At 33.7% G+C, this 22,009-nt stretch overlaps 7 protein-coding genes across 7 annotated transcripts; 3 read left to right on the top strand and 4 right to left on the bottom strand.

Annotated features, from left to right (window-relative positions):
• Nucleotides 1-50: 50 nt before the first annotated feature.
• TPHA0K00750 (uncharacterized protein) lies at nt 51-2,624 on the bottom strand (the record flags this gene model as incomplete). Its single annotated transcript, XM_003687595.1, has 1 exon — nt 51-2,624. One exon carries the CDS (start codon nt 2,622-2,624, stop codon nt 51-53), a length of 2,574 nt encoding a protein of 857 aa, XP_003687643.1.
• A 1,421-nt stretch (nt 2,625-4,045) lies between these two features.
• Nucleotides 4,046-4,639, top strand: LSM4 (U6 snRNA complex subunit LSM4; the record flags this gene model as incomplete). Its single annotated transcript, XM_003687594.1, has 1 exon — nt 4,046-4,639. One exon carries the CDS (start codon nt 4,046-4,048, stop codon nt 4,637-4,639), a length of 594 nt encoding a protein of 197 aa, XP_003687642.1.
• Nucleotides 4,640-4,815: 176 nt separating this feature from the next.
• Nucleotides 4,816-7,017, bottom strand: TMN3 (Tmn3p; the record flags this gene model as incomplete). The annotated part of the gene is made up of 1 exon (XM_003687593.1): nt 4,816-7,017. One exon carries the CDS (start codon nt 7,015-7,017, stop codon nt 4,816-4,818), a length of 2,202 nt encoding a protein of 733 aa, XP_003687641.1.
• A 556-nt stretch (nt 7,018-7,573) lies between these two features.
• TPHA0K00720 (uncharacterized protein) lies at nt 7,574-10,609 on the bottom strand (the record flags this gene model as incomplete). The annotated part of the gene is made up of 1 exon (XM_003687592.1): nt 7,574-10,609. The coding sequence occupies one exon, from the start codon at nt 10,607-10,609 to the stop codon at nt 7,574-7,576; it is 3,036 nt and encodes a 1,011-aa protein (XP_003687640.1).
• Nucleotides 10,610-10,933: 324 nt separating this feature from the next.
• Nucleotides 10,934-12,586, top strand: TPHA0K00710 (uncharacterized protein; the record flags this gene model as incomplete). Its single annotated transcript, XM_003687591.1, has 1 exon — nt 10,934-12,586. The coding sequence occupies one exon, from the start codon at nt 10,934-10,936 to the stop codon at nt 12,584-12,586; it is 1,653 nt and encodes a 550-aa protein (XP_003687639.1).
• A 75-nt stretch (nt 12,587-12,661) lies between these two features.
• SLX8 (SUMO-targeted ubiquitin ligase complex subunit SLX8) lies at nt 12,662-13,288 on the bottom strand (the record flags this gene model as incomplete). The annotated part of the gene is made up of 1 exon (XM_003687590.1): nt 12,662-13,288. One exon carries the CDS (start codon nt 13,286-13,288, stop codon nt 12,662-12,664), a length of 627 nt encoding a protein of 208 aa, XP_003687638.1.
• A 320-nt stretch (nt 13,289-13,608) lies between these two features.
• Nucleotides 13,609-21,966, top strand: TEL1 (DNA-binding protein kinase TEL1; the record flags this gene model as incomplete). The annotated part of the gene is made up of 1 exon (XM_003687589.1): nt 13,609-21,966. One exon carries the CDS (start codon nt 13,609-13,611, stop codon nt 21,964-21,966), a length of 8,358 nt encoding a protein of 2,785 aa, XP_003687637.1.
• Nucleotides 21,967-22,009: the final 43 nt, after the last annotated feature.

The raw sequence follows: 22,009 nt of genomic DNA, 5'->3' as shown, positions 1-22,009 counted from the left end.
ATATACATGCTATATGCGAAATATCTAAACGTGGAGTTAATTGGTTTAGTTTATCCCATCAAAGAGTTGATCAATTCTTTTGTCACGTCATCTAAGGACTGGTTATTTGAATTGGTACCGAGTAATTTTTTATATTTGATAATCTTTCTAGTGGCTCCTAGCTTAGCTTTTGCATCAATTATGTTTTGCAACAAGGCCTCTCTTTTTCTATGTAATATTCGATATTCGTTAATTAATTCTACAGACGCATTTGGTGTGTCGTCTAATGATATGCTATTCAATTTCGATTTTTGGTTCTGGGTCATTTCTGATATCTTTATTTTACTTTTACTCTCTAATATTTTCATGACTTTCTTTTTAGTAGACTCTAATTTTGTTCTCATATTGTTATTGTGCAACTCAATGTCAGTAATTGATGCAAGCTCAGGGTTCATTGTAATTGCTTCCCCTTGAATGTTTTCAACTTGTTTACTAGTAGTCTCAATCTTTTTATGCATGTTATTTATTTGTTCTCTTAAGGAAACCAAATCAGTATTTGAATCATCTAGCATTCTGACAACATTATCGAAAAACATTCCTGATAACATTTTCATTTTATATGAATTGTTACGCAAATCTGAATTAAAATGTCTGTCATTGGCTGCTATTATAGGAGGTGTTTCCAAATAACCAAATGTTTCGTTTGTTTGATCATACTTCACAGAGAATGTTGATAAAAATTCAGTCTCTAGCTGCTTTAGGAATACAGGTTGCATTTGAGGAGTTTGAGATAATTCCCTTAAACTTTCATCAATTTTGGAGGTGCCTTCAGTTATACAACTCGTTGAACCATTTTCATTTATTTTTGTTCTTTTAGATTCTTCAACATTCGAAGTAACTACGCTACTGTTATATGCCTTGTCCTCCACTGATGAAAAATCTCTTTTTATACTTAGTGTTCTTAAATCTAAGTTATTTTCAATATTTGACTTGAGTATCTGTGGAGTTCCTGTCGTTGCTTCTCTAATAGCAAAACTTAATGATAAAAATTCAGGAATTTCTGGTGTAGGAGCATCTCTTTGTTTTTCCATTATAGATAAGGGTGTTTCGTTGTTCATATTAGTTAATTTCTCTGAGCAACCAATCTTTAATAATTTATTATATATTTTTAAATTGTTGTTCAATGCGGCTATATGCAAAATTGTATTACCATAGCTATCTTGGTGATTTACGGTCAGCTTTAGAATTGAAATGTCATCGTTATCGTTACTTTGTAAATATTCAAGTATCAAATCAATATAATGAGTTATAATGGATTGATCCTTGGTTTTATTAACTGTTAGTTCAATTAAATAATGTAAGGGTAAACGCCCATTTTTATCCTGTGCAGTTACACATATTCTTAATAATGAAAGTATCTCTTTAAAGTTTCCTGCTCTGTAACTATTATTATAAAAGATCATTTTTGTTAGAGGGTTAAATCCAACATTATTATAACTCAATATTTGGCATTTTAGTGAAATCAAAAGTTTAGTCAAAGGTAAATTACCCATCGCAGAGGCCCAATGTAAAAGTGAATGTCCTTGTTTATCAATTTTTAAGTTTATATCAAAATCTGCCGGCGGGTTATATAATGCTGCCGGTAGTGTATAACCTTCTTCTAAACAATTTTCGGATGATAAGACTTTTAGCATTAATTGTTGATATTCATCAATGCTTAATGATTTTAAAGATATTTGACCAATATCTGGATCATCCGCCGGTGTAGCAGGCTGAGAATCTTCCTGGAAATGATATTGTGGAAACGGCAATTCTTCCAATTCCATAGTCTCCATTGTATTATTTTTACTGCTCAGTTTGGTAGTATCGGAATTTGGAAGGAATATTTTTTTTCTAAAAGATTTCATTTCCAATGATCTAGTCAAATATGGGTCAAAATAATCGGATGATATACTATGACCTGATTTCGTATTATGTTGATTATGTTCATGAAGAGTGCTGAATTGCAATGGTTTTGTTTTGGTTGCCTTTTTCGTTAATCCTTTCAAGTCTCCTTCTTCATATTTGTACGTGCCTGTACTTTTAGGTGTAGAAATAGATCTTCCTGAGTCTGAAGAAGAAGGTAATACAGTTCTTAACATTCTTTTAGTCGGAGTTACCTTGTAACTTGAAGGCGAAACCAAATGTCTATTTAAGGGATTTCTTTTTAACACACTATTTTTGGATCTTCTTGCTGGTAGATTACCAGGGTCTATTATATAGTTTAGTATTTTATTTATTATTGGATGTTGAATTTCATATTTGTTAACAAGCATCTTGGCATCATCTAATGGTATCCATGTACCTTGAAATCGACCGTAACCCCCTTGAATCTTTTCGTGTTTTATCAGTTTTGCTTCTCTCTCTAAAATCCTTGTTCTTTTATTTTTCGTAAAGTTTGCAATTTTAAATATCTGTGTAGCGTTTACCCAATCATTAGATACTTTACGCATCACTGTTTTAGTCTCAGAGCCTTTCATGTAGCATTCAAAGACATCAATTTCAGAATAAGTTGCAATCTCTATAATAGGCTCAACATCGATATCTGTATCATCACTTTCAACCAAATTACTAATTGTCTTCTCATTCAGTAAGAGTGGTCTCATACTAGATAATCTACTGTCTTCTTTAATGACCCTATGCTCTTATCCAATGTGAATTATATTTATGTTGAGGAAATCTGCTGCGTTGTGTCCTTAAATATATTTTAGCAAATACTGTAACTGCTGGTCGACGTGCTATCAAATAGCAGTTCATTGGAGTCACCTTTTGTTGTTGTGATAGTTATATTATAATCGTATATGCATCGATGATGTATTCATATGCTCTTCTCTTTGTCTACTTAGAATCAATCGACGTCCTTTCCATTTAATGATAATTCCTAATTAGGTAAAGTATATTTTGAAATTCCTGTGGAAGAAGCAATGCACAAACGTTTTCATTAGGCATCTCCTCTTCGTAAACTTAACTTACTTATTGCCTGTGATTTGTATTGAAAAAAAAAAGAATATCGAACACCAACCTTCTCAGACGTTTTACTAAAAATTTCAGTTCGTTTCAGATTTGTTCAAAGGAAACCTTGACGTGTCGCGCACGTGACCAGAAAAGGTACTCACGCCGTAATGTCATTTCTAGTCATTTCACGTCACTTACATATATAAATAGCCGCTCTATCATTTAATATTGTAGTACGTTGTTCAATAGCAATATCAAATTAACAAATTGGACCAGGATGCCATATATGTTGTTGAATATGTATTTTATTGTGAAAGATTGACCATGTTTAAAACAGTTTCGATTGGCAAGAAACAAAAATATGCAAAACGACAGTGTTTACCTTGTTGTATATGGGTTTCCCAACAAGCATTTGCATATATGGAGGTGCCTCATAAACTCATTCAAATAATCTACTAAAATCAACGTTTCTTTAACATAATAGAGACCACATATATACATGTATCCACAAGTTTGTTCGTATCTGTTTATTTGTCTTCTTTGCAAAGCAGAAAAATGGCAACCTGGCGACCATTCGAATACCAACCGCTACCAGTTCCAACAGTAGGCATGGGTATACTCATCAAACTGCCATCAATAACCATAATCATTAGCTAGTGGGATACATGGACGCACACACCACAGCAACGGTACCACCTCTCTTTTTATATCAACTATGAGTATTAGGATTGGCTTACCATTTAAGCGCCGAGAGTCATATCTCTGTGTCGGCGGATACACACACGCGGGAAAGCATTTTATATCACGTGCACAGCCAACACATCATTATTAACGATGGCCGTGTATAATGATTCCAGCTTTCAATATCAAAATTTCAAAAAGGTTGCCATTCTCACAACCACGTTTGCCATCAACCACGTTAATAATAGAGGTATGAAGCGGATGAATAAAAGGGAATATTGACCATTCAAATGGTATAACTGTGTGTGTGTTGGCGTGACTTGTTAACTTACTGATAATCTTAATTGAAATATCTAAAAAAGGTACACGAGTCAATATTAAGCGAAGCAAGATGTTACCTTTATACTTATTGACCAACACTAAAGGTCAACAAATGTTTATAGAATTGAAGAATGGTACAACTATTCAGGGTACTTTGACAAATGTGGACAATTGGATGAACTTAACATTGTCAAATGTTGTGCAAGTTGATAACTCCGAACCTAACGAAGATGGTAAGGTTGAAAAAATCACTTTAGAACAAATTTATTTAAGAGGAACTCATATCAAGTATATTAATCTACAGGATGATATTATCGAAAATGTTAGACAACAAATTAACTCTAATAATAATAACAACAACAACCAGAATAAGAGAAACTCTAACAACAGAAGAGCATACAACAACAATAATAACGATTCAAGAAGACCATACAATAACAACAATAGAAAGCCATACCCAAACAGAAGGCAATACAATAATGATAATAATTATAACAACAACAATAATAATAGCAATAGTGGTAGAGGTGGTTACGTCCAGCATCATCGTACTTCAGAAAATATTCAAAATGAACTCAATCAAACTTTTCTAGTTCCACAGCAACAACAACAACAAAATCATATGCAACAGCAGCAGATTCAACAACAATCTGTACAATTTTAGATAATCTCATGTACCTTATATAGTAATTGTAAAAACTCACATATTATAATAAAGTATTACTTTGTATTAATTAATTAATTATTAACTGTTATATGTAATTATATACAAAAATGAATGCAAATCTCAAGATTTAATATTTATAGATGAAATTATTCATGCTATCAGCTTAACCGTAGTCAATCGTAAAGGTGGACTGGACCCTGGGATTTGAAACGATTGACTATAAACCATACCGATGCCATATAACTAATGAAACCAGCTGCTAAGCCTATTAATAGATTGAATAATAAACTGTAACCGATAGACAATAGCAACAATGTTCCCCATTTTTCATTTGATCTGTTTAAAATATGAGATAGAGAATTAAATTCCATAGCAAAAAATAAATTAAATCCCAGTTGGAAACATTTCCCACGCCAATTTTCTTTTATATTGGAACCTTTATCACTAGTCGATTGAATAAGGTATAAGTTACAACTAATAACTGAACCCATGAAAATGATGGCAATTATCATAATATATTTAGTGAATAAATATCCAAAAAGATTAAAAAATGAACAATGCCTTAACCATGAACTTTGATTGAAGATTATTACTTCATTTTTTATGATTTGAAATGGGATACCATTCGTAATAAAATTACGTAACAACAAGGAAATGATGTTTGAAAATGAAATTGCTTGTTTAAATTTAACGTATAAAGATTTTCTCCTCCATATTTTCCTTTTCTTAGCTTGTTTGTCATCAAGTTCGATCACATAGTTATCCTCATTATCTTGGTTTTTCTGTATATCTGATTCAATAATATCTGGCTTGTATAAATTTGGATCGGTGTACGACATCGATCTAACTCTACCATAATCCTTGCGTGAACTGAAATTTGTGTAATAATGCTGAATTTTAACGGCCAATGAACCGCCAATTAAACTCATTGGAATACTGAATATAAAATAAACAAATATCAGCCACGATAGCTTTCTAAATGGATATGACGAATTCCCTTCTAAAAACCAAGTAACTGTATTAAATACAGTAACACCAGCTAAAGTCAAACCTGGTAAAATTGATCCACAGACAATAGACATCTTTGGATCATAATTAGGAGTCATTTTCTTTTGGAACATATACATTCTTAACCAAGTTCCTACAAATGATCCAACAAGTAAACTGGCAGATATCCAGCAAATTATTTGCAGCATAACATAATTACTTATGTTGTGCAGGCTCCATAATGAGCTTTGGATGACAATTACAGGCATAAATATGAAAAGAGCCTGACAGCCCATTGATACGAGGATATTTAATAATATATTTTTCCAGGTTTTATTCAACTTATTGGCAGTGGTTGCCCATGCTATAACAGTCTTTGGATTTGACATAAACACTAACTTATGAGAATTTATGTCCAAAACCAATAAACTAACCAAAAATAGTAGAATGGTAAAAATAATTACTGTAGTATATGGAGAATACCAGTGTAATAAATTCGAAATAAATCCTAATTGCAGCGATTCGTCCTCTGCATCTAAGTCCATATAATTTGGCCTAACGAAAAGTGACCATCTGGTTCTCCAGTCATATTCGAACTCCTCTCTCCAATAAACAGAGTATGAAAAAGGAATTAGCGAAAATTCATCATTGTTTTCTAAGTCTTTCAACTCATAATGGCCATGACCTCTTCTTGCACCCGGACATTGTAAATCTGGGATAGATTTTGGGTAAACTTCGAAACCAACAATATTGAATTTATTATCATCCACAGCATTATATCTGATAACCAACATTACATGGTTATTTATATAATAACTTCCCGTTTCCGGATCTTTCCAACCCAAACTGAAACCTTCAAAATATTTCTTTTTCCTTGTAACACTAGATATATACGTTGTTGCAGCAGGTAAATAATCATCAATAAACCAATTAACAATATAATCCTCGTCGATCATCTCTTTTGCCTTTCTTATACCTGCATTGTATGTTTTCCTTAAACATAGTGCTTGACAGTCATTATCAACTCCAAATTTCAGTATGTAATCACTTTGTTCATTATAATCACCATTAAACAGTTCTTTCAACGAGTTATGAATTGACTTCTTGGTATTTGTTGGCGGGCATATATATGGTAAATCATGGTACTTATAAGAGACACCCTCGTTTGAGTCACCCAGCATATCTTTTTCTTGGACCATTTTATTGACTATTACCTCTACGGGGTCTCCAAAAGTGTAGGTATTTGGATGCACCCAACCTTTGCTCTGTTTGCCATATGTCGTTCTAGGTACAGTAGTCAATGATTTGCAGGAAAATGAAAAAAGTATGAACAGATATGCTACACATATAATTGGAACAAACCACAACCTTTTCTCAAAAAGTGACATAATATAACAAATGAAAAGCACAACACTAATAACAAATACAACTCAAATATGGGACAGTAATGAATATCTTAAATGAAAATAATAATTACACGAAACTAAACATTCAACACCAAACAATAAACAGTTCGAGTTATTTCAACACCAAATATTGAATCGTCGCAATGATTCTCTTCCCTAATTCAAATAATATCAGGACAGTTATGAGTAATTAAAGCCGTCAGCAAGCAAAACAATTATTATGCTGAACAAGATAATAATATATAAATATATATAAGAATGGTTAATTAATTAAATACTACTTGTTTCATCTCACTTAATCATTCGTTGAGACCGTTAAATCAATAGTTTCTGAATGGAATGTACTGAATATTAATTTCAATGTTTGAAGAATTTTTCACTTTTACCGTTAATGCGATATCTTTTCGAGAGACGTGATAATGAACATAAAGTAGAGATGAACTTCTTTAAATATGAATAATGATGATAAAAAGTGCAAAAGGAGTATTTTGTTGTATTTATTTGATTATTGTTGATTTATATATTATTACATTTTAATTTATAGAAATTCTATGATCTTGAAAGGGAGCAGAGGTAGCAGATGTAGGATGAGAGGGGAAGCTGAGTTAAAGTTTATTTCTGATAAAAATTTGTTCGACTCTTCTGAGTTAAAGTATCCATCTTGTTTATCTTCTTGAATGTCACTTGTGGATATGTTTGTTATTTTTTCCTTGGCACGCAAACTGTTGCTACGGACAATGTTTGGTGTGGACATTCCGGATGCTAATAAGTATGGACTCGAGAATCCCATCGATGAAGAAACTGTCGTTCTGTTGTTGTTGTTCGATGAAGTATTGGATAATGATGACTTTGTATCGTTCTCTTCAGTTCCTTGCATAGAACGACTATTGAATTTGTTTAGCATTGGAGTGCTCATAGAGTTCGTTGTTCCTGCAGGTTTCTTTTCCACTGGACTTCCGATATAACTAGGGGATCCATTATCACTAGTAGATATGATGATATTATGTGCGGTATTACTGGTATCGGCATTCTGTTGGTCCCATAATAATCTGCTTTCATCGTTCTCCATAGAGGTTTGTTCTTCACGGATTCTGTTGACTTCACGTGCTTCCGTTAGCATCTCTTGAGCTTTATTTAGTGAAACTGTAGGAGTCGTGTATGAGCTCACGACAGGCACCGAAGTGTCAATATCAATGGTTGTCTTGATTAAATGAGTCATCCATGTTCTCATTTCTTCTTTATTATCTACTGCAAAATAGTGAACTTTAGGTTGTGTAAAAGTTAAACCTTTCTTCGAACCAGGTTGAGGCGGAATCAGTTTGAAACAATAACGGCCTTTACCGGTACTAGCTGCATACAGAGAAACTAATTTATCGTCTTCTCTTGCTGGAACAACACGGTGGCCAGTGATGTCAATTAAACCTCTTTCTCTACTATCAGTCGTGTTACCGAAATATGAAAGCCTGGTACCATGTAAGGTGAAAAATCTTGTCTTCCATACACCTACAGTACCGGAACCTTTTTTATTCATCCAACCCGAGCAATCAGCATCTTTCATGGCGTCTTGTACTCTAATGGTTCTTAAACCTTCGGTAAAAGCTGTTGTTTGTGACTTTAGTTTATTTGGTGGCATCTTCTTCATTGTTTTGTTCTTAGTAGCTTCACTCACAGAACGTTGTTTCGGATTATTAGAGTCTTCCAACTCATTGTTATCCAGCACCGTTATATCTTGAGCACTTAAACTCCTTCTCTTGGAGTTCTTTCCAGAAGGACTACTGGAATAGTCGTTATTCCTATTTGGTGGTCTCAATGGAGATGATGCACCGAGTATTTTTGATGTGAAATTTGACACTTCTTTGCTGTCTTTGCCTCCAGGGGAGCTTTTTTGAGCATTATTTGTAAACATAGCCTTATTTGGACTTTGAATAAAAGACTGTCTTTTATCAGCTTTGCCCCTCTGGGTTGTGGACTGCGGTAAATGGCCAACAGCTTCTGTATATATACTGGAGCTTTCACTTTTGATATTTTCTTCATTATCTACTAAATCAGAGTATTCCTCCTCTTCTGACCCACCTGTCAAATTTGTCATTTTTTCCATAATTGCAGTGAAAGTATCGTCTTTTTCGTAGCTTTCATCACCTTCCACATATTCTTCTTCAATCATTTTACTGCTGGTTCTTCTTTGAAATCCACTATCACCTCTCGAGCCATATGGAGCTGGTGATTTCGGAGGTTGTACAGGGCTTGGGTATGACGGTGGTTTTGGAGCTCTTCTTGGAGATGCAAACGAGTTATTGTTACTAAGAACTTCCGAGACCGATTTTGGGAGGGGCAGTTCATCTTTTTTCGTGAAGGTCGTCGATTCGCTATTTACAATTGTCGACATTGGTCTTTGTATTTTTGAGTGACGGATATTTGAACCAGAGTTTTGACTTTCTGTTCCTGGAGAAGGATTAGAAGAAGGCAAGTCATCGAGTGACTTCGAAGGATTCCTCACATGTCTGGCCGAAGATGGTCTCTCTATTGTTGGCAGACCGTCTTTTGCGTATGACAAAGTGTCGAAGTTTGCCGGTGGCATCAATTGACCGCTATTTGAGCTTGTTCTTGAAGTTTGGTAATACATATCAGATGTGCGTTGTTGACTCTGCACCGGTTGCAGAACCTGCTCTGGCGAGGCGCCCATTGCATTTTTAATATTTTCGATTTCTTTAAAGACTTCGAACCTGACACCAAAAGAGTCGATGTCGAGCTCCTTCAAGTACGACAACTCCAACTCCAGCAGGATTGGACCAGATATCTTGTGCTGTTCGAACTTTTCCGCAGTGTCTTGGCTGAATCCCGCAGAACGGAAATAAGCAGCGACCTGCGATGGAGACCAGTCCCTAGCGTGCGTAGGAGTTAAGTTGCCGGAGCCAACGTTGTCTGCACTGGAAGTATCCAATGCAGTTGTCGTGGTGATCATAGAGACCTCCACCTGCTGCTGAGCAGATTCGTCCACACCACCGAGAGAGGAATCCCCACTCATATCGTTGAGAGCCGTGTCGATATCCTCCATAATTGAATTGTTTGCACCCTGTTGTTGTTGTTGTTGTTGCTGCGAGATACTGTCGTTGCTGACCGATCTCTTGAAACTCTTTGCCCGCGTTAGCGGATACTTCCTCTCCATTTTAATCTCCTGTGTAAACACAGCAGGATACAAGCCTTCCTCTTGCGTGCGCAAGTTCCTGCCGAAGTACCAGCCATCATTGTACTCCTCATCGTCCAGCAACACCTGGATCTTGTCCCCGGGCCTGAAGTCAAGCTCGTCTTCCATACGTTTGCTGTACTCATTAATAGCAATATAGATAGGCAAGCTCCTAGCACCCTTGTTGTTGGTAGCCTCAACAGATTTGATCGGCCCTGGCGTCACGTTCCTCGTGCTTCCTGGCACCGCCGCTGACCCTGTCGACAGTCCTGAAATTTTCCTGTAACTCATAACAACTGTTGCAGTTCCCAAATGGTGTCTTGCAATGTACCTCTTGCCACTCTGGCCACCACAGCAACACAATAAAATATTCTTCTCTCTTATATCCATCACCCGTGTATAATGTACACATACTTGTATTCCAGTGGCTCTGTAATCCACTTTCGCTGCTCCGATGCCCGTCCCACAATATTTTTTTTTCTGCAGCAGTTGCCCGGCCGTCGTGGCAAGTGACTACCTGTCGGTTTGTGGAGCCGCCCAGCTCCTCCGAATATCCATCCGCTTTTTGTGTCTCTTTCTTCTTTCCTTTTGGTTTGGGAAGATCTGGGGTCTGGAGAAAGGGGCGATATAAGAAGATAGACAGTTATAAGCCACTTGTGTGAGGGAGGGTCTAGGACCAGACCAGGTCGAGTGGATAGGAAGTGTGTCGACAAAATGGTGCTCAGTTCGAAGGGTAAGGAGAGACGTCCGAAGTTCTTGTTGAACTTCAGTGTTAACGAGTTGATCAACATCCCGCAATCAAGCGGACGTTGTTATGTTAAATGGCATTTGAAAGACGGCACGGGTGTCACAGGCCATCGGTTCCATCCTTTGGAGGGTTTGGAACGTTCTGGGGTGCACGAGCTCTCCGCGGCAGGGCCTTCCCAGGGATCGCAGGCCAAGAGCCGTCTGTCACATGAACATTCAGGGTTCCTGCATAGGACCTTGTCCAATTCAAGTGCCAGCAGTATCACGAGTCCCGGAAGCTGCGCCAGCGTTTCCAGCGGTGCTAGTAAGCCGTCGCAACTGTTTTTAGGTACTCACGCCTCGAGCCACAGTAGGGGCGAGACTTCAAAGAACGTCATCGAATACAACAAGGTCACATGGGCCAACACGCTACAGTATCCAATCCAAATCAAACTTTCCGTGGACAAACACAGAAACTTGTCTGAAAAGAAGCTTATATTGAAGGTGATGTATGAGAGTATCGAACACTCATCTCACACGGACCCCAGGGCTGTACCAGGGGCAATTCCAACTGCCAAAGGAGTCAAACACAGGTCAACAGAGGCAAAGGTTGCTCTGCAGAAGTTGAACTCCAGGGGCGCTAGACAACATGAGTTATCGTTGGGTGAGCTTACCGCTCATCACACAAAATTACTTCTCGGGACCGTCGAGATTAATGTCGCCGACTACATAAGAGAAGACGAAAAGTTCATCACTAACAGATTCCTACTGAAGGACTCGAAGGTCAACTCCTTGCTGAGTCTGTCTGTGCAGTTGAAATTGATCAGGGGTTCTTATCAGGAGTTCAACTTGCCTCATGTAAATTTTGGCTCTGGTCAGTTTCCAGGTATATTCCACACAAGCATTTCAGACATATTGGAAGACTCGACAGAGTTGGGGTCCCCCACAAACTCGCTGTTTAGAAATAATATCCTTTCACAAACCCAGAATATTTACTCATTGCAATCACAACGCAGCAGATCGTCTGCTTCCAGTCTAGTAAGCAGACCATCGCATATGCGTAAAATCAACTCCAACGATGACAGTCTGCACACTCCCATGAAAAAAGGCAACCATTTTGCAAATGGCCTACCTAGAGGCAGGAATTTCGATTACCACAAGTATGTCGATGAAGAGACACATGAAAAGGAAAACGTTGTCACGCAACTGTACAATAGAACCTTCCAAATACCCTGGGACCTGAGACCAAATGAATATAATATCAGCGAATGTATCGAAGACATAATAGGTGGTGGGAATGGCTGGGCCAAGAATGAAGAAGGTGTGAATTTTATAGACATTCAAGCATTGCTTCTGACAGAAGATGAAATTAAATATTATGGTATCACAAAACAGGACAGTAACGTTTCGACATCAGAATCGGAAGACGCTATCAATCAAGTTGAAGATGATATTGACATAGATCTGAACAACTCAAGAGTGTCTAGGAAAGAACTATTGGAAAAGCAAAAACAATGGACTTCGATTTCAGAAGGTCTCTATAAGAATAATACGAACCCTTCATTAAAAAATACAACCTTAGACTCTTATTTAGATGCACCAAGAGACAGAATAACATGGCGTATTAGACCGATTAAGTGAATATCAAATGTTAACAATTATTGGATGATCATGAATATATAAATACATAGATAGTATACTATATAGTAAAAGACATTAAAAACTTTTTGGAACAATCTTCTTCTTTAGAATCACCAACCTCAAGTCTTTGCATTTAACGTTACACCTGCACAATGCACATATCCCATCAGATCTGGCATTCTTCTTGGAGCTGTTAATCATTGGAAATAAACAATCGTTACAAAATATATGTCCACAATTTGTAATCACAGCTGCAGTGGGTGGATCCATGCATATAGGACATTTATAATCTCGTACCGGTTTGTGCTCTTTAACTTTTTCTGCATTTGCTTTCCTGTTCTCTTTCAATTCTTCACTATCACTACCTTCATCAGAATATCCGTCATCAGAAAGTTCAATGGCCTTCTGTAAGTGTTCAATATCTTCTAAATCAATAGTCTCTATCTTTCGTCTCTTTGGAACAACTGACTCTTCAGTGTCATCTTCTTCATCAAGAACTTGTAATAAATCCAAATCAGTGTCCTCATCAGAGTCATTAGGACACATTTTCTCACTAATCACCAAGAGGGAAGAATCACTTGGGTTTCCATCATTATCTGTGTCTAAATCATTTGCAATATCACCTTTAACCATCGCCAAATCGTTATTATTAATACTGTTTCCATCTATAATCGAACTGCCTTGTTCTGTGTCTAAAGCCATCTTCCACTTGACATTTCTTGTAAAACTGAATATTCACAGTGTCGCTATTCAGTACCTTGGTAAAATACATATGTTTCCATATTGATTCATTCCAACAGTATACATAAACATCAATATGCACTTTTAAATAGTAACTTTTAAGCTTTAAAGATTATATATATCCTTCGCGGATTTGCATTTACATACTTGGACCTTTAAAAACTGATTCGATTTTTAAATGTATTTGGTATAAATTATATTTTACGTAAAGTATTTTAAGAGAAGCAGTTTGCAGTCGTCGATACAATATATATTCAAGAGGTGTTTGAAGGCTAACCTCTATGGAGAATTCGTACGTTACAGGCATATTACAGGCTCTTGCATCCACGAAGTTAAAAGAAAGACACAATGCAATTGACGAGTTAAGAACTTTACTAAAAGATTCACCTCAACAGTTACCAACTAAATATTTGAACAATACAGCTGTTACTCTATTGGAAATACTAGATTATGAACATAGAAAATACAGTGAATTGCTGAAAAATGAGTCAAATGAGAGAACTGGAAGCAAAAGAAATTTGGTCGAGAACAGACTTACAGATATATCTTATTTGTTAAGGTTATTTATTGAAAAACTTTCGAACTATTTTAAAGTTAAGACTTTGAAAGTCTTAGTAAATGCGTTGCCTGAACTCATGGTACAAAATGACTCTGATAAATTAATGGAGCCTATTTCAGTTGATTTATCATTCTCACTCCTTTCTATAATTGAAAGTGGCATATTTAAATTAAACTATACAGAGGAACAATGGATCAATCTGGTATCAATTATGACTGATTATCTTTTCCGTTACATGAAAGTAAAAGTAAATAACAGGAATATTTCAAACTTTGTACAGATCATATGTAGTCTATTATCATTGGACACTGTCGGTATGAATCTATTACCTAAAATACCAAAGTTGCGAACAGTTTTACTGGAATTGTTGGATTCTAATGAAAAAGAGAATGCAATTACTAAAAATTTATTTGAAATCTCAGCACATCTTATTACCATAACCCAATTCACTGATGTCCAGAACAATTTAACTTTGATAGAGGCTATATGGAAATATTACCTTAAAATAGAGGGATTGAATAATGATGAAACCAAAAATAGACTTGAGTTGATTAATATATTGGCAGCAGATATCATAAATACTAATAAGCATTTATTTGATTCCAATCAGAAAACCATCGTCTCTGAATCATTTCTGTCAACTTTTACAGAATATATTAAGACCCGAGCAACTTATTTTATACTACCAAATTTATCGACTAAGTTAATGTCATTTGACTACCAACTTCGAGATTTAAAAAAATCATGGCTGGCCTTCCCAAATTTTCAATTTAACCCAGAAAGTGATGATGTTAATGAATGGATACGGTTATATTCATTGACTATGCTACTTAAAAGTTATTTCAATACTACAAAGTTTACTGAGGATGAAAATGTACTATTTAAAAAAAGGAGAACAGATACTAGTATATCTTCTATTTTATCTAATTCATCGACGATGGTTGAATTTTTGATTAATTGTATGAATTCAGAATATTTAAATGTCCAGTTAGAAGCTATTGTCTTTCTCCCATTTTACACAGAATCGACTAATACATCAATTGAGGACGCGAACAACTTAATGGAAGAAGTGCTTGCGAGATTGAACACATCTAACGCCATCTCGTGGATTTCTTTATGCTTAATATCATTACTCTCAACGTTATCGAATAATGTTTCTAAAACTACATTAGATTTAATCATTGGATTCACAATCCCGTTAATAAGCAAAAAACAGGATTACAAAATTGCTTGCATTTTGCTGTCAAGATGTATTCTATTTTATCCTGAAAGCAAAATTAATGAGAGAGTACTTGATCAACTATATGATATATATGAACTGCCTGAATTAAAAGGACCTTTTTTGCCTTGTAACGAATCTTACTTGTTCTGGAGAAGTTTACAAATACTTGGTTATAGATATAAATCTCAAATTGGAGAGACTTCAACAGACAAGATGAGTATATGGTTAAAATCAAAAATCAAAGATAATTTTGAAATTGAGAATAGGAATGATGAGATGCCACAATTTTTGAAATGGTTATCTGGGAAACCTTATGAAAGGAAACTTAATTATTACAATACATATGACTCTTTCGGTCCAAAAAGGAAATTATGGAATACAATTTATAGAGTATGGCAATTAACAGCAGAGCCACGACAATTATCAGTATCTTTAGATTCTCATGATAGCACGAAACAGCAACACTTAGATTCTTTTAGCAACATTTTAGTTGATAATAGGGGAAATGATGTCGAACATATATTTTATTATTTAATGGGTATGAATGAATCGGCATCGATAACTAAGAGATTCACATGGTTATGCTTTATTGGTAAATCGTTAGATTATAATCCCACCCATTTAATTTCATCAGACAAAGTTTCATTTTTTGTCAACTCATTGAGTACACTTTTTGGCTCAATAAATTTTATCGATGAAATTGATTTAACCATATCACTAGAATATTTTTTAGATTTAATTGATTGTTTGAATGATAAATGTCTACTACAAATGTTTCCTTTTCAAAAGTTGCTAATTAAGTATTTTGAGACACGATCGTCATTAAAGCCTCGAATAAAAGTTTCTAGCGCTGTTAATGAATTTCAATCTCATAATATATTTACTTCTGAATTTAATAAGCACTCTATTGAAGGAACAATGACCATAAACGAACTAAAGTCAATACTAAAAGTAATTGAATTATATTTTACGAATGACATAAGAATTGATGGTAATATTACCAATATTGACTTTCTATTAGAATTTATGATTACGACAGAAAAGCAATATATGATATTTTTACTTCCAAATATTTACAAAATTTTAAGAAAATTGACTGACTTATCAGGAAGTCAACTGAGAATGCTATCAGATGCTATTGCTAATATCTTGTTGAATGGTGAATTTAGAAACTCTTCATTCGGTCTAAAGTTGCTGGCCGACTATTTGAATAATATTCTCGATTTATGTCTTCAATCAGATAATCCTCATTTTTGCAGTGACTATAACGATATGTTTAATTGGATAACGGCTAAAATAGCTGATGATACCTTTAGTGACGCAATGACTTATGTAACAATGTCAAAATACATGTTAAATTTGTTACAGTTTCATGATTTTTCTGCTGGACAGTTGAAATTTAAAAAACAAGATATTTTTTCTGTATTAAGTAAATGCATGTCGAAATTGGGACCTGTATTATTGTTAATTATCCTTCCCGGTATAAAGGATTACATGAGTTCTATTAGTGTCAAAAACCAAAAGATAATATTTGATGAAATTATTACTTTGTATAAAAATAATAATGTAATTAGCAAAGACTCATTATTATACTATTTTGTATTATCAGAATTAGTTACTGTTTCGCATAAGATACTAATGGATTCAATTATCGAGTTAGAGAAACTACATGTTGAAATGTTGAATATTGGACAAATAGAACTAACAATTAAACGCATGGTACGTAACTTAAAATGGAAAAATGAATTAGAACTTTTTAATAACTGCAAATATGATTTGATAACTCACTGGATTGATAATACTCCTCGAGGATCAGCTATTACTACAAATATTTGGAAATTCTGTTTTTATCAAATACCAACTAAAAATGAATTTGTTAAAACATACTATGTTGAGTTAATATCGTTGTTATATTCAAAAGATGTTATCAATACTTATTTGATAACAGATATAGAACATGAACTAGGATGCATGTCACAGGATATATTACCTGATTGGCTCCCGTATGCTATTACTTTCTCGTATTTGAATAATGGTGCTGGAGATAATATTATGAATAAGTTAAACCAATATTTTGGCAGCCAAGTTACTAAAACTGCCGAAGTTAAAAAGCTGCATATAATAAAGTTGTTGTTATATTTCTCAGATTTAGGATCTTTGGTGGAAATAGAATTTTTGTTTCGAAATATGTATAAGGATAACGATGCGATAGCTGGGCTAGTCAAACATGATAATAAACCGCTAAAGTACCAAAACACTTTCAACATATCATTGCAAGCTACCATATCTTTTCTGAATAAAAATGAGTTTCTAAAAGCCATTACAGAAAATGATTTAAATATCCTTGTAGTGTGGTTATTATTAGATTTGGATCCTTCTTCAAACACTGAAGATATTATTAAATTAATTCGTGAAATTAAATTACTATTATTAATCTTTAAAGACATTATACTTCAGCCTAGGACAGTTAATATCCTGATAAAGAAACTCTCCATTCATTTAAAAGAAGAACCGATAAGAACTGAAACTATTCCTGCCATTGTATATATATTAAGATATGGATTATCTTATAAGTATGATATGAATTTATCTTTTATTATCATATTATCTAATATACTGGTAGTAAAGGAGACATTCGCTTGTCATAACTTCAATTTTTGTTTAATATTTGATCAAATTCAACGAATTAATCCAGATATTAAAGGGACGATCAAAATGTGTTACGATATAACACAAGGAGTGTTAACTCGAGATTCTTTCGAGAATATTGATGAACTTTTAAATTTGGCAAATTATGGAACTGAGGGCGTAGTTTTATTATCCTTATTGTCAAAATATGCGTTTGCTAATATTACTATGTTAACAAAAATTCCTTTCTCTATCGTTGAAATATTGACTACAACACCAATTCCGATAAAATACCAGACTAAAGAATTTCAATTAATACTTGCAGAATTCATAAAAAAATCTTATAATATTAATGATAGATTTATTGGGCACAGTAATCATAAAAGGACAATTAATGACTTCAAGGACTTATTTTTTGATTTAGGTTCTTTATCGTCATATTATTATCACTTTTCAGATTATTGTATAGCAAATCAAAGTATTTTTTCGAATAAAAGTACGTTAATCTCAATTATCATAAAAAACACTTTGGTCAAGCAATATATGGGACAACCAGAGAATTGTTGGAATATTTCTGAGGATTTGTATGATTCCTGGTTTTGTGAGATATGTGATTTTAGTACTGATTATTTTGACCTTGTATCGAACATTAGAAAAGAAAAAGAACCGGAAAAACAGTTTATTACTGACATATTTTTATCAAAGGAACAAGGATATGATATTTGGTTGAAGTATTTTGTGGATTATCTGCTTGGCAAAATTTCCCTATATATTCCACATATGAAAATATTTGAATATTTTTCTTTGGAAGAAGTTGAATTTTCTGAAAAGACTATACCATTTTTATTTTATTTGTTCATTTATTTAGATGTCAAAGGAAATACCAAGAATGCCATCTATATTCTTACAACAATACATGAACTCGCTTCCTCAAAAGATGCCACCAATAAATTACACATAATATTTGATCTGATAAAATTGATCCGTACAGGTAAACTTTTGGGTGAAATATTTTGTTCTAAAATATACAATGAATTAAATTTGAAAACTATTTATGAGATTGCAATAAATTCCAATAACTTTAGTTTTGCATACATGTTATATGAAGAATATTATGCTAATACATCGGAGCAATTAGACTACAAGGTTTTAAAAGAAATATATGAGGCTATTGATGATCCTGATTCGATTAGTGCTATACCTATACAAACCACTTTTTCTGGGATGTTAGCTAGTATTCATAATAAAGGCTCATTGGATTCAGATTTGAGCCTCAAAGAAATTATACTGGATAAGGCCAAAGCTGATTTAAATACTATACATGAACAATATTCTTCTGATGAACAGCTATCACACGATCCATCAAATGAATTGCAGGAATTTTCGTCGATCATGCCTGGACTCCTCACACCAGCAGAAGATCTTGGCTCTTATCAATGGGCTTTAGAATTAGGTAATTGGAAATTACCAGATAATATCAATCTGTCAAATAAAACAACTGCATTATATCATTCTTTGAAAGATTTATCACAGTATGTTCCAGGTCGAAGTACTATAGATTCTTTGGATAATTCAATATTATCTGTTCTGAAGTATAAAGCATCTTTTAAATCGCAGGAAGAATGGTTGGACACAATTCAAGAATTGGGATTTTGGAAAAATATCATTAAACATGAAGACAATGTGGATGATGATGTTAATCTTACGAATATAAATTTTGTTCGAAAAGTAGATATGATTAGGCTAAATAAATTCAGTTTTAGAAATTATAAGACTAATATTATTGCCCGTTATCACTTAACAAAGTTATTAAACAAGAGACATGCACTATATTCATATGCTTCACGTGATAGTCCACAGATGCAATTAATTTTGGTTACTTTCCTCTCAGATTTTGTTCATGGAGCTATTGATAAAAATATGATACAAGATGCTGTAAAAACATCATTCTTAATTGAGGATATTATTAAATCAACTAATGCATTTTCAACTTCTATGTTAAATTCTGCAAAATATATTATTGCGAATGCCATGTGGAGCTTAGAGCACACTAAAATACCAATAGAGTTACTCAAGAATGTTTTATCAAATAAATCAGTTACCAGAACCTCCAAAGATTTAGAGGATTATAAACCACTATTCAGTATTTCTGGAGAACAGATAAAAGCAACTTTAGTGAAGTGGTCCTCTGAATCAAGTTATGAAAGAGCTGATGATATTTTTAATAATTATATTAAGGATATAAATATAACAATTCGCGACAATGAAATTAGATCTGAAATCTATTATATTTTTGGTGAATTTTTTAATAAACAAGTTCAAAAATTTATTAAAACTAATGAATATGATCGCTTGAAGAATAAGTGTTCTGTAAGTTATAGTGAACTACAAGCATTAAAAACTATATATTCTAATGAATCTCTAGCTAACAGTGAAAGGAAAGATGCTAAAAAACATTATACTAAAACCTATATTCAATATGAAAGAGAAAAAAATGATCTTTTAGAAATGAAGGAAAGCCATGAAAGATTTGTTACTAGAGCGCTATCTAATTATATTAACGTATTAGTTTATACTAATAAGTACAACTATGATGTTTTGGATAAATTTTGCAGTCTATGGTTTCAATTTGATAATGATGCAAATTTGAATAATTTTTTGTATAAAGAAATCTGTACTATTCCTAGCTACAAATTTTTACCGTGGATTAATCAAATAGCATCAAAACTTTCCTTAGATGATTCTGAATTTCAGAAAACATTGCAGATTCTGTTAAAACGAGTTTTATATAAACTCCCGTATGATTCACTATACTCTATAATGAGTATTTTAATGTATAAATCCCAACCTGAAAATATGGATGAGACAATGACTTTTAAATTACGTGCTGTCGATAATATTCTGAAAGAACTCACTACATTTGAAAATGGTGAATATTATAAAACATATGTTAATCCAATATTAGAATTTTGTGAAAATTCTATTAAACTAGCAAATGTTAAATTAACCAAAAATACAAAAACTATTAATTTGGAGAATGTTAATATCGGTAATTATTGGTTAAATATTTTACCTACTCAAAGTCTACCCTTACCAACAATGAAATACTCTATATCTGCATCTATTAATGGTAAGGAGCCAAGACCATATATAACCTCGATAAAAAATACCGTTGCTATCTCAACAACGGGGATATCTTTACCAAAAATTGTAACTATAACTGTTTCTGACGGATCAAAACATAAGGTGTTACTAAAAGGTAGTAATGATGATTTAAGACAAGATTCTATTATGGAACAAATTTTTAAGCAAGTTAATAAAATTATTGAAAATGACCCTAATTTAAAAGGATATGACTTGAAAATACGAACTTACGAGGTCCTGCCACTTGGTCCAAGTGCTGGTATTATAGAGTTTGTTTCTAATTCTGTATCTTTGCATCAAGTTTTAACTTCACTTCACAAAAATGATAAAATTAGCTTTGAGAAAGCCAGAAAAATGATGAAAACTGCACAGAATAAATCAAAGTCAGAAAAGCTAGATGTATATTTAAAATTGACGAATTCAATAAAACCTCAACTACGACACTTTTTTTTTAATAACTTTACAAACCCCCAAGATTGGTTGCAGGCTAAAACCAAATATACTAAAGGCACAGCTGTGATGTCAATTGTTGGGTATATTTTAGGTTTAGGTGATCGACATTTAAACAATATTCTTCTTGATCAATCAACTGGAGAACCTATTCATATTGATTTAGGCATTGCCTTTGATCAAGGTCGTTTACTGCCTGTTCCTGAGTTAGTTCCATTTAGATTGACCAAAGACATTATTGATGGTTTTGGTGTGACTGGAGTAGAAGGTACATTTAGAAATAATTGTGAACACATTTACAAACTATTAAGAAACGATTTTGAAAAAGTACTACACGTCTTAAATATCTTGAAATGGGATCCATTATATTCTTGGGTGATGTCCCCAGTTCACAAGCATAGACATCTATTTGATGAAGATTCGCAATTCGCTGATATTTTCAAATTTACAACTAAAACTTCATTATCTCAAAATGTAAACGATAACAATGAATCATTTAGAGCTATCCAAGGCGTCGAAAATAAATTGATAGGTAGTGGTTTGAGTATAGAATCTACTGTTCAGGAGGTTATTAGAGAGGCTACAGATCCTAATAATTTATCAGATATCTATATGGGTTGGTCTCCCTTTTATTAATTTCTTCATAAAATAAATACTTGTGAATTTTTTAAATCTTAAG

This window comes from Tetrapisispora phaffii, chromosome 11, assembly GCF_000236905.1.
Source record: "Tetrapisispora phaffii CBS 4417 chromosome 11, complete genome".
NCBI lineage: Eukaryota > Fungi > Ascomycota > Saccharomycetes > Saccharomycetales > Saccharomycetaceae > Tetrapisispora > Tetrapisispora phaffii.
Note: the sequence above shows the minus strand (reverse complement) of the source record. Positions and strands in the feature narration are given on the sequence as shown.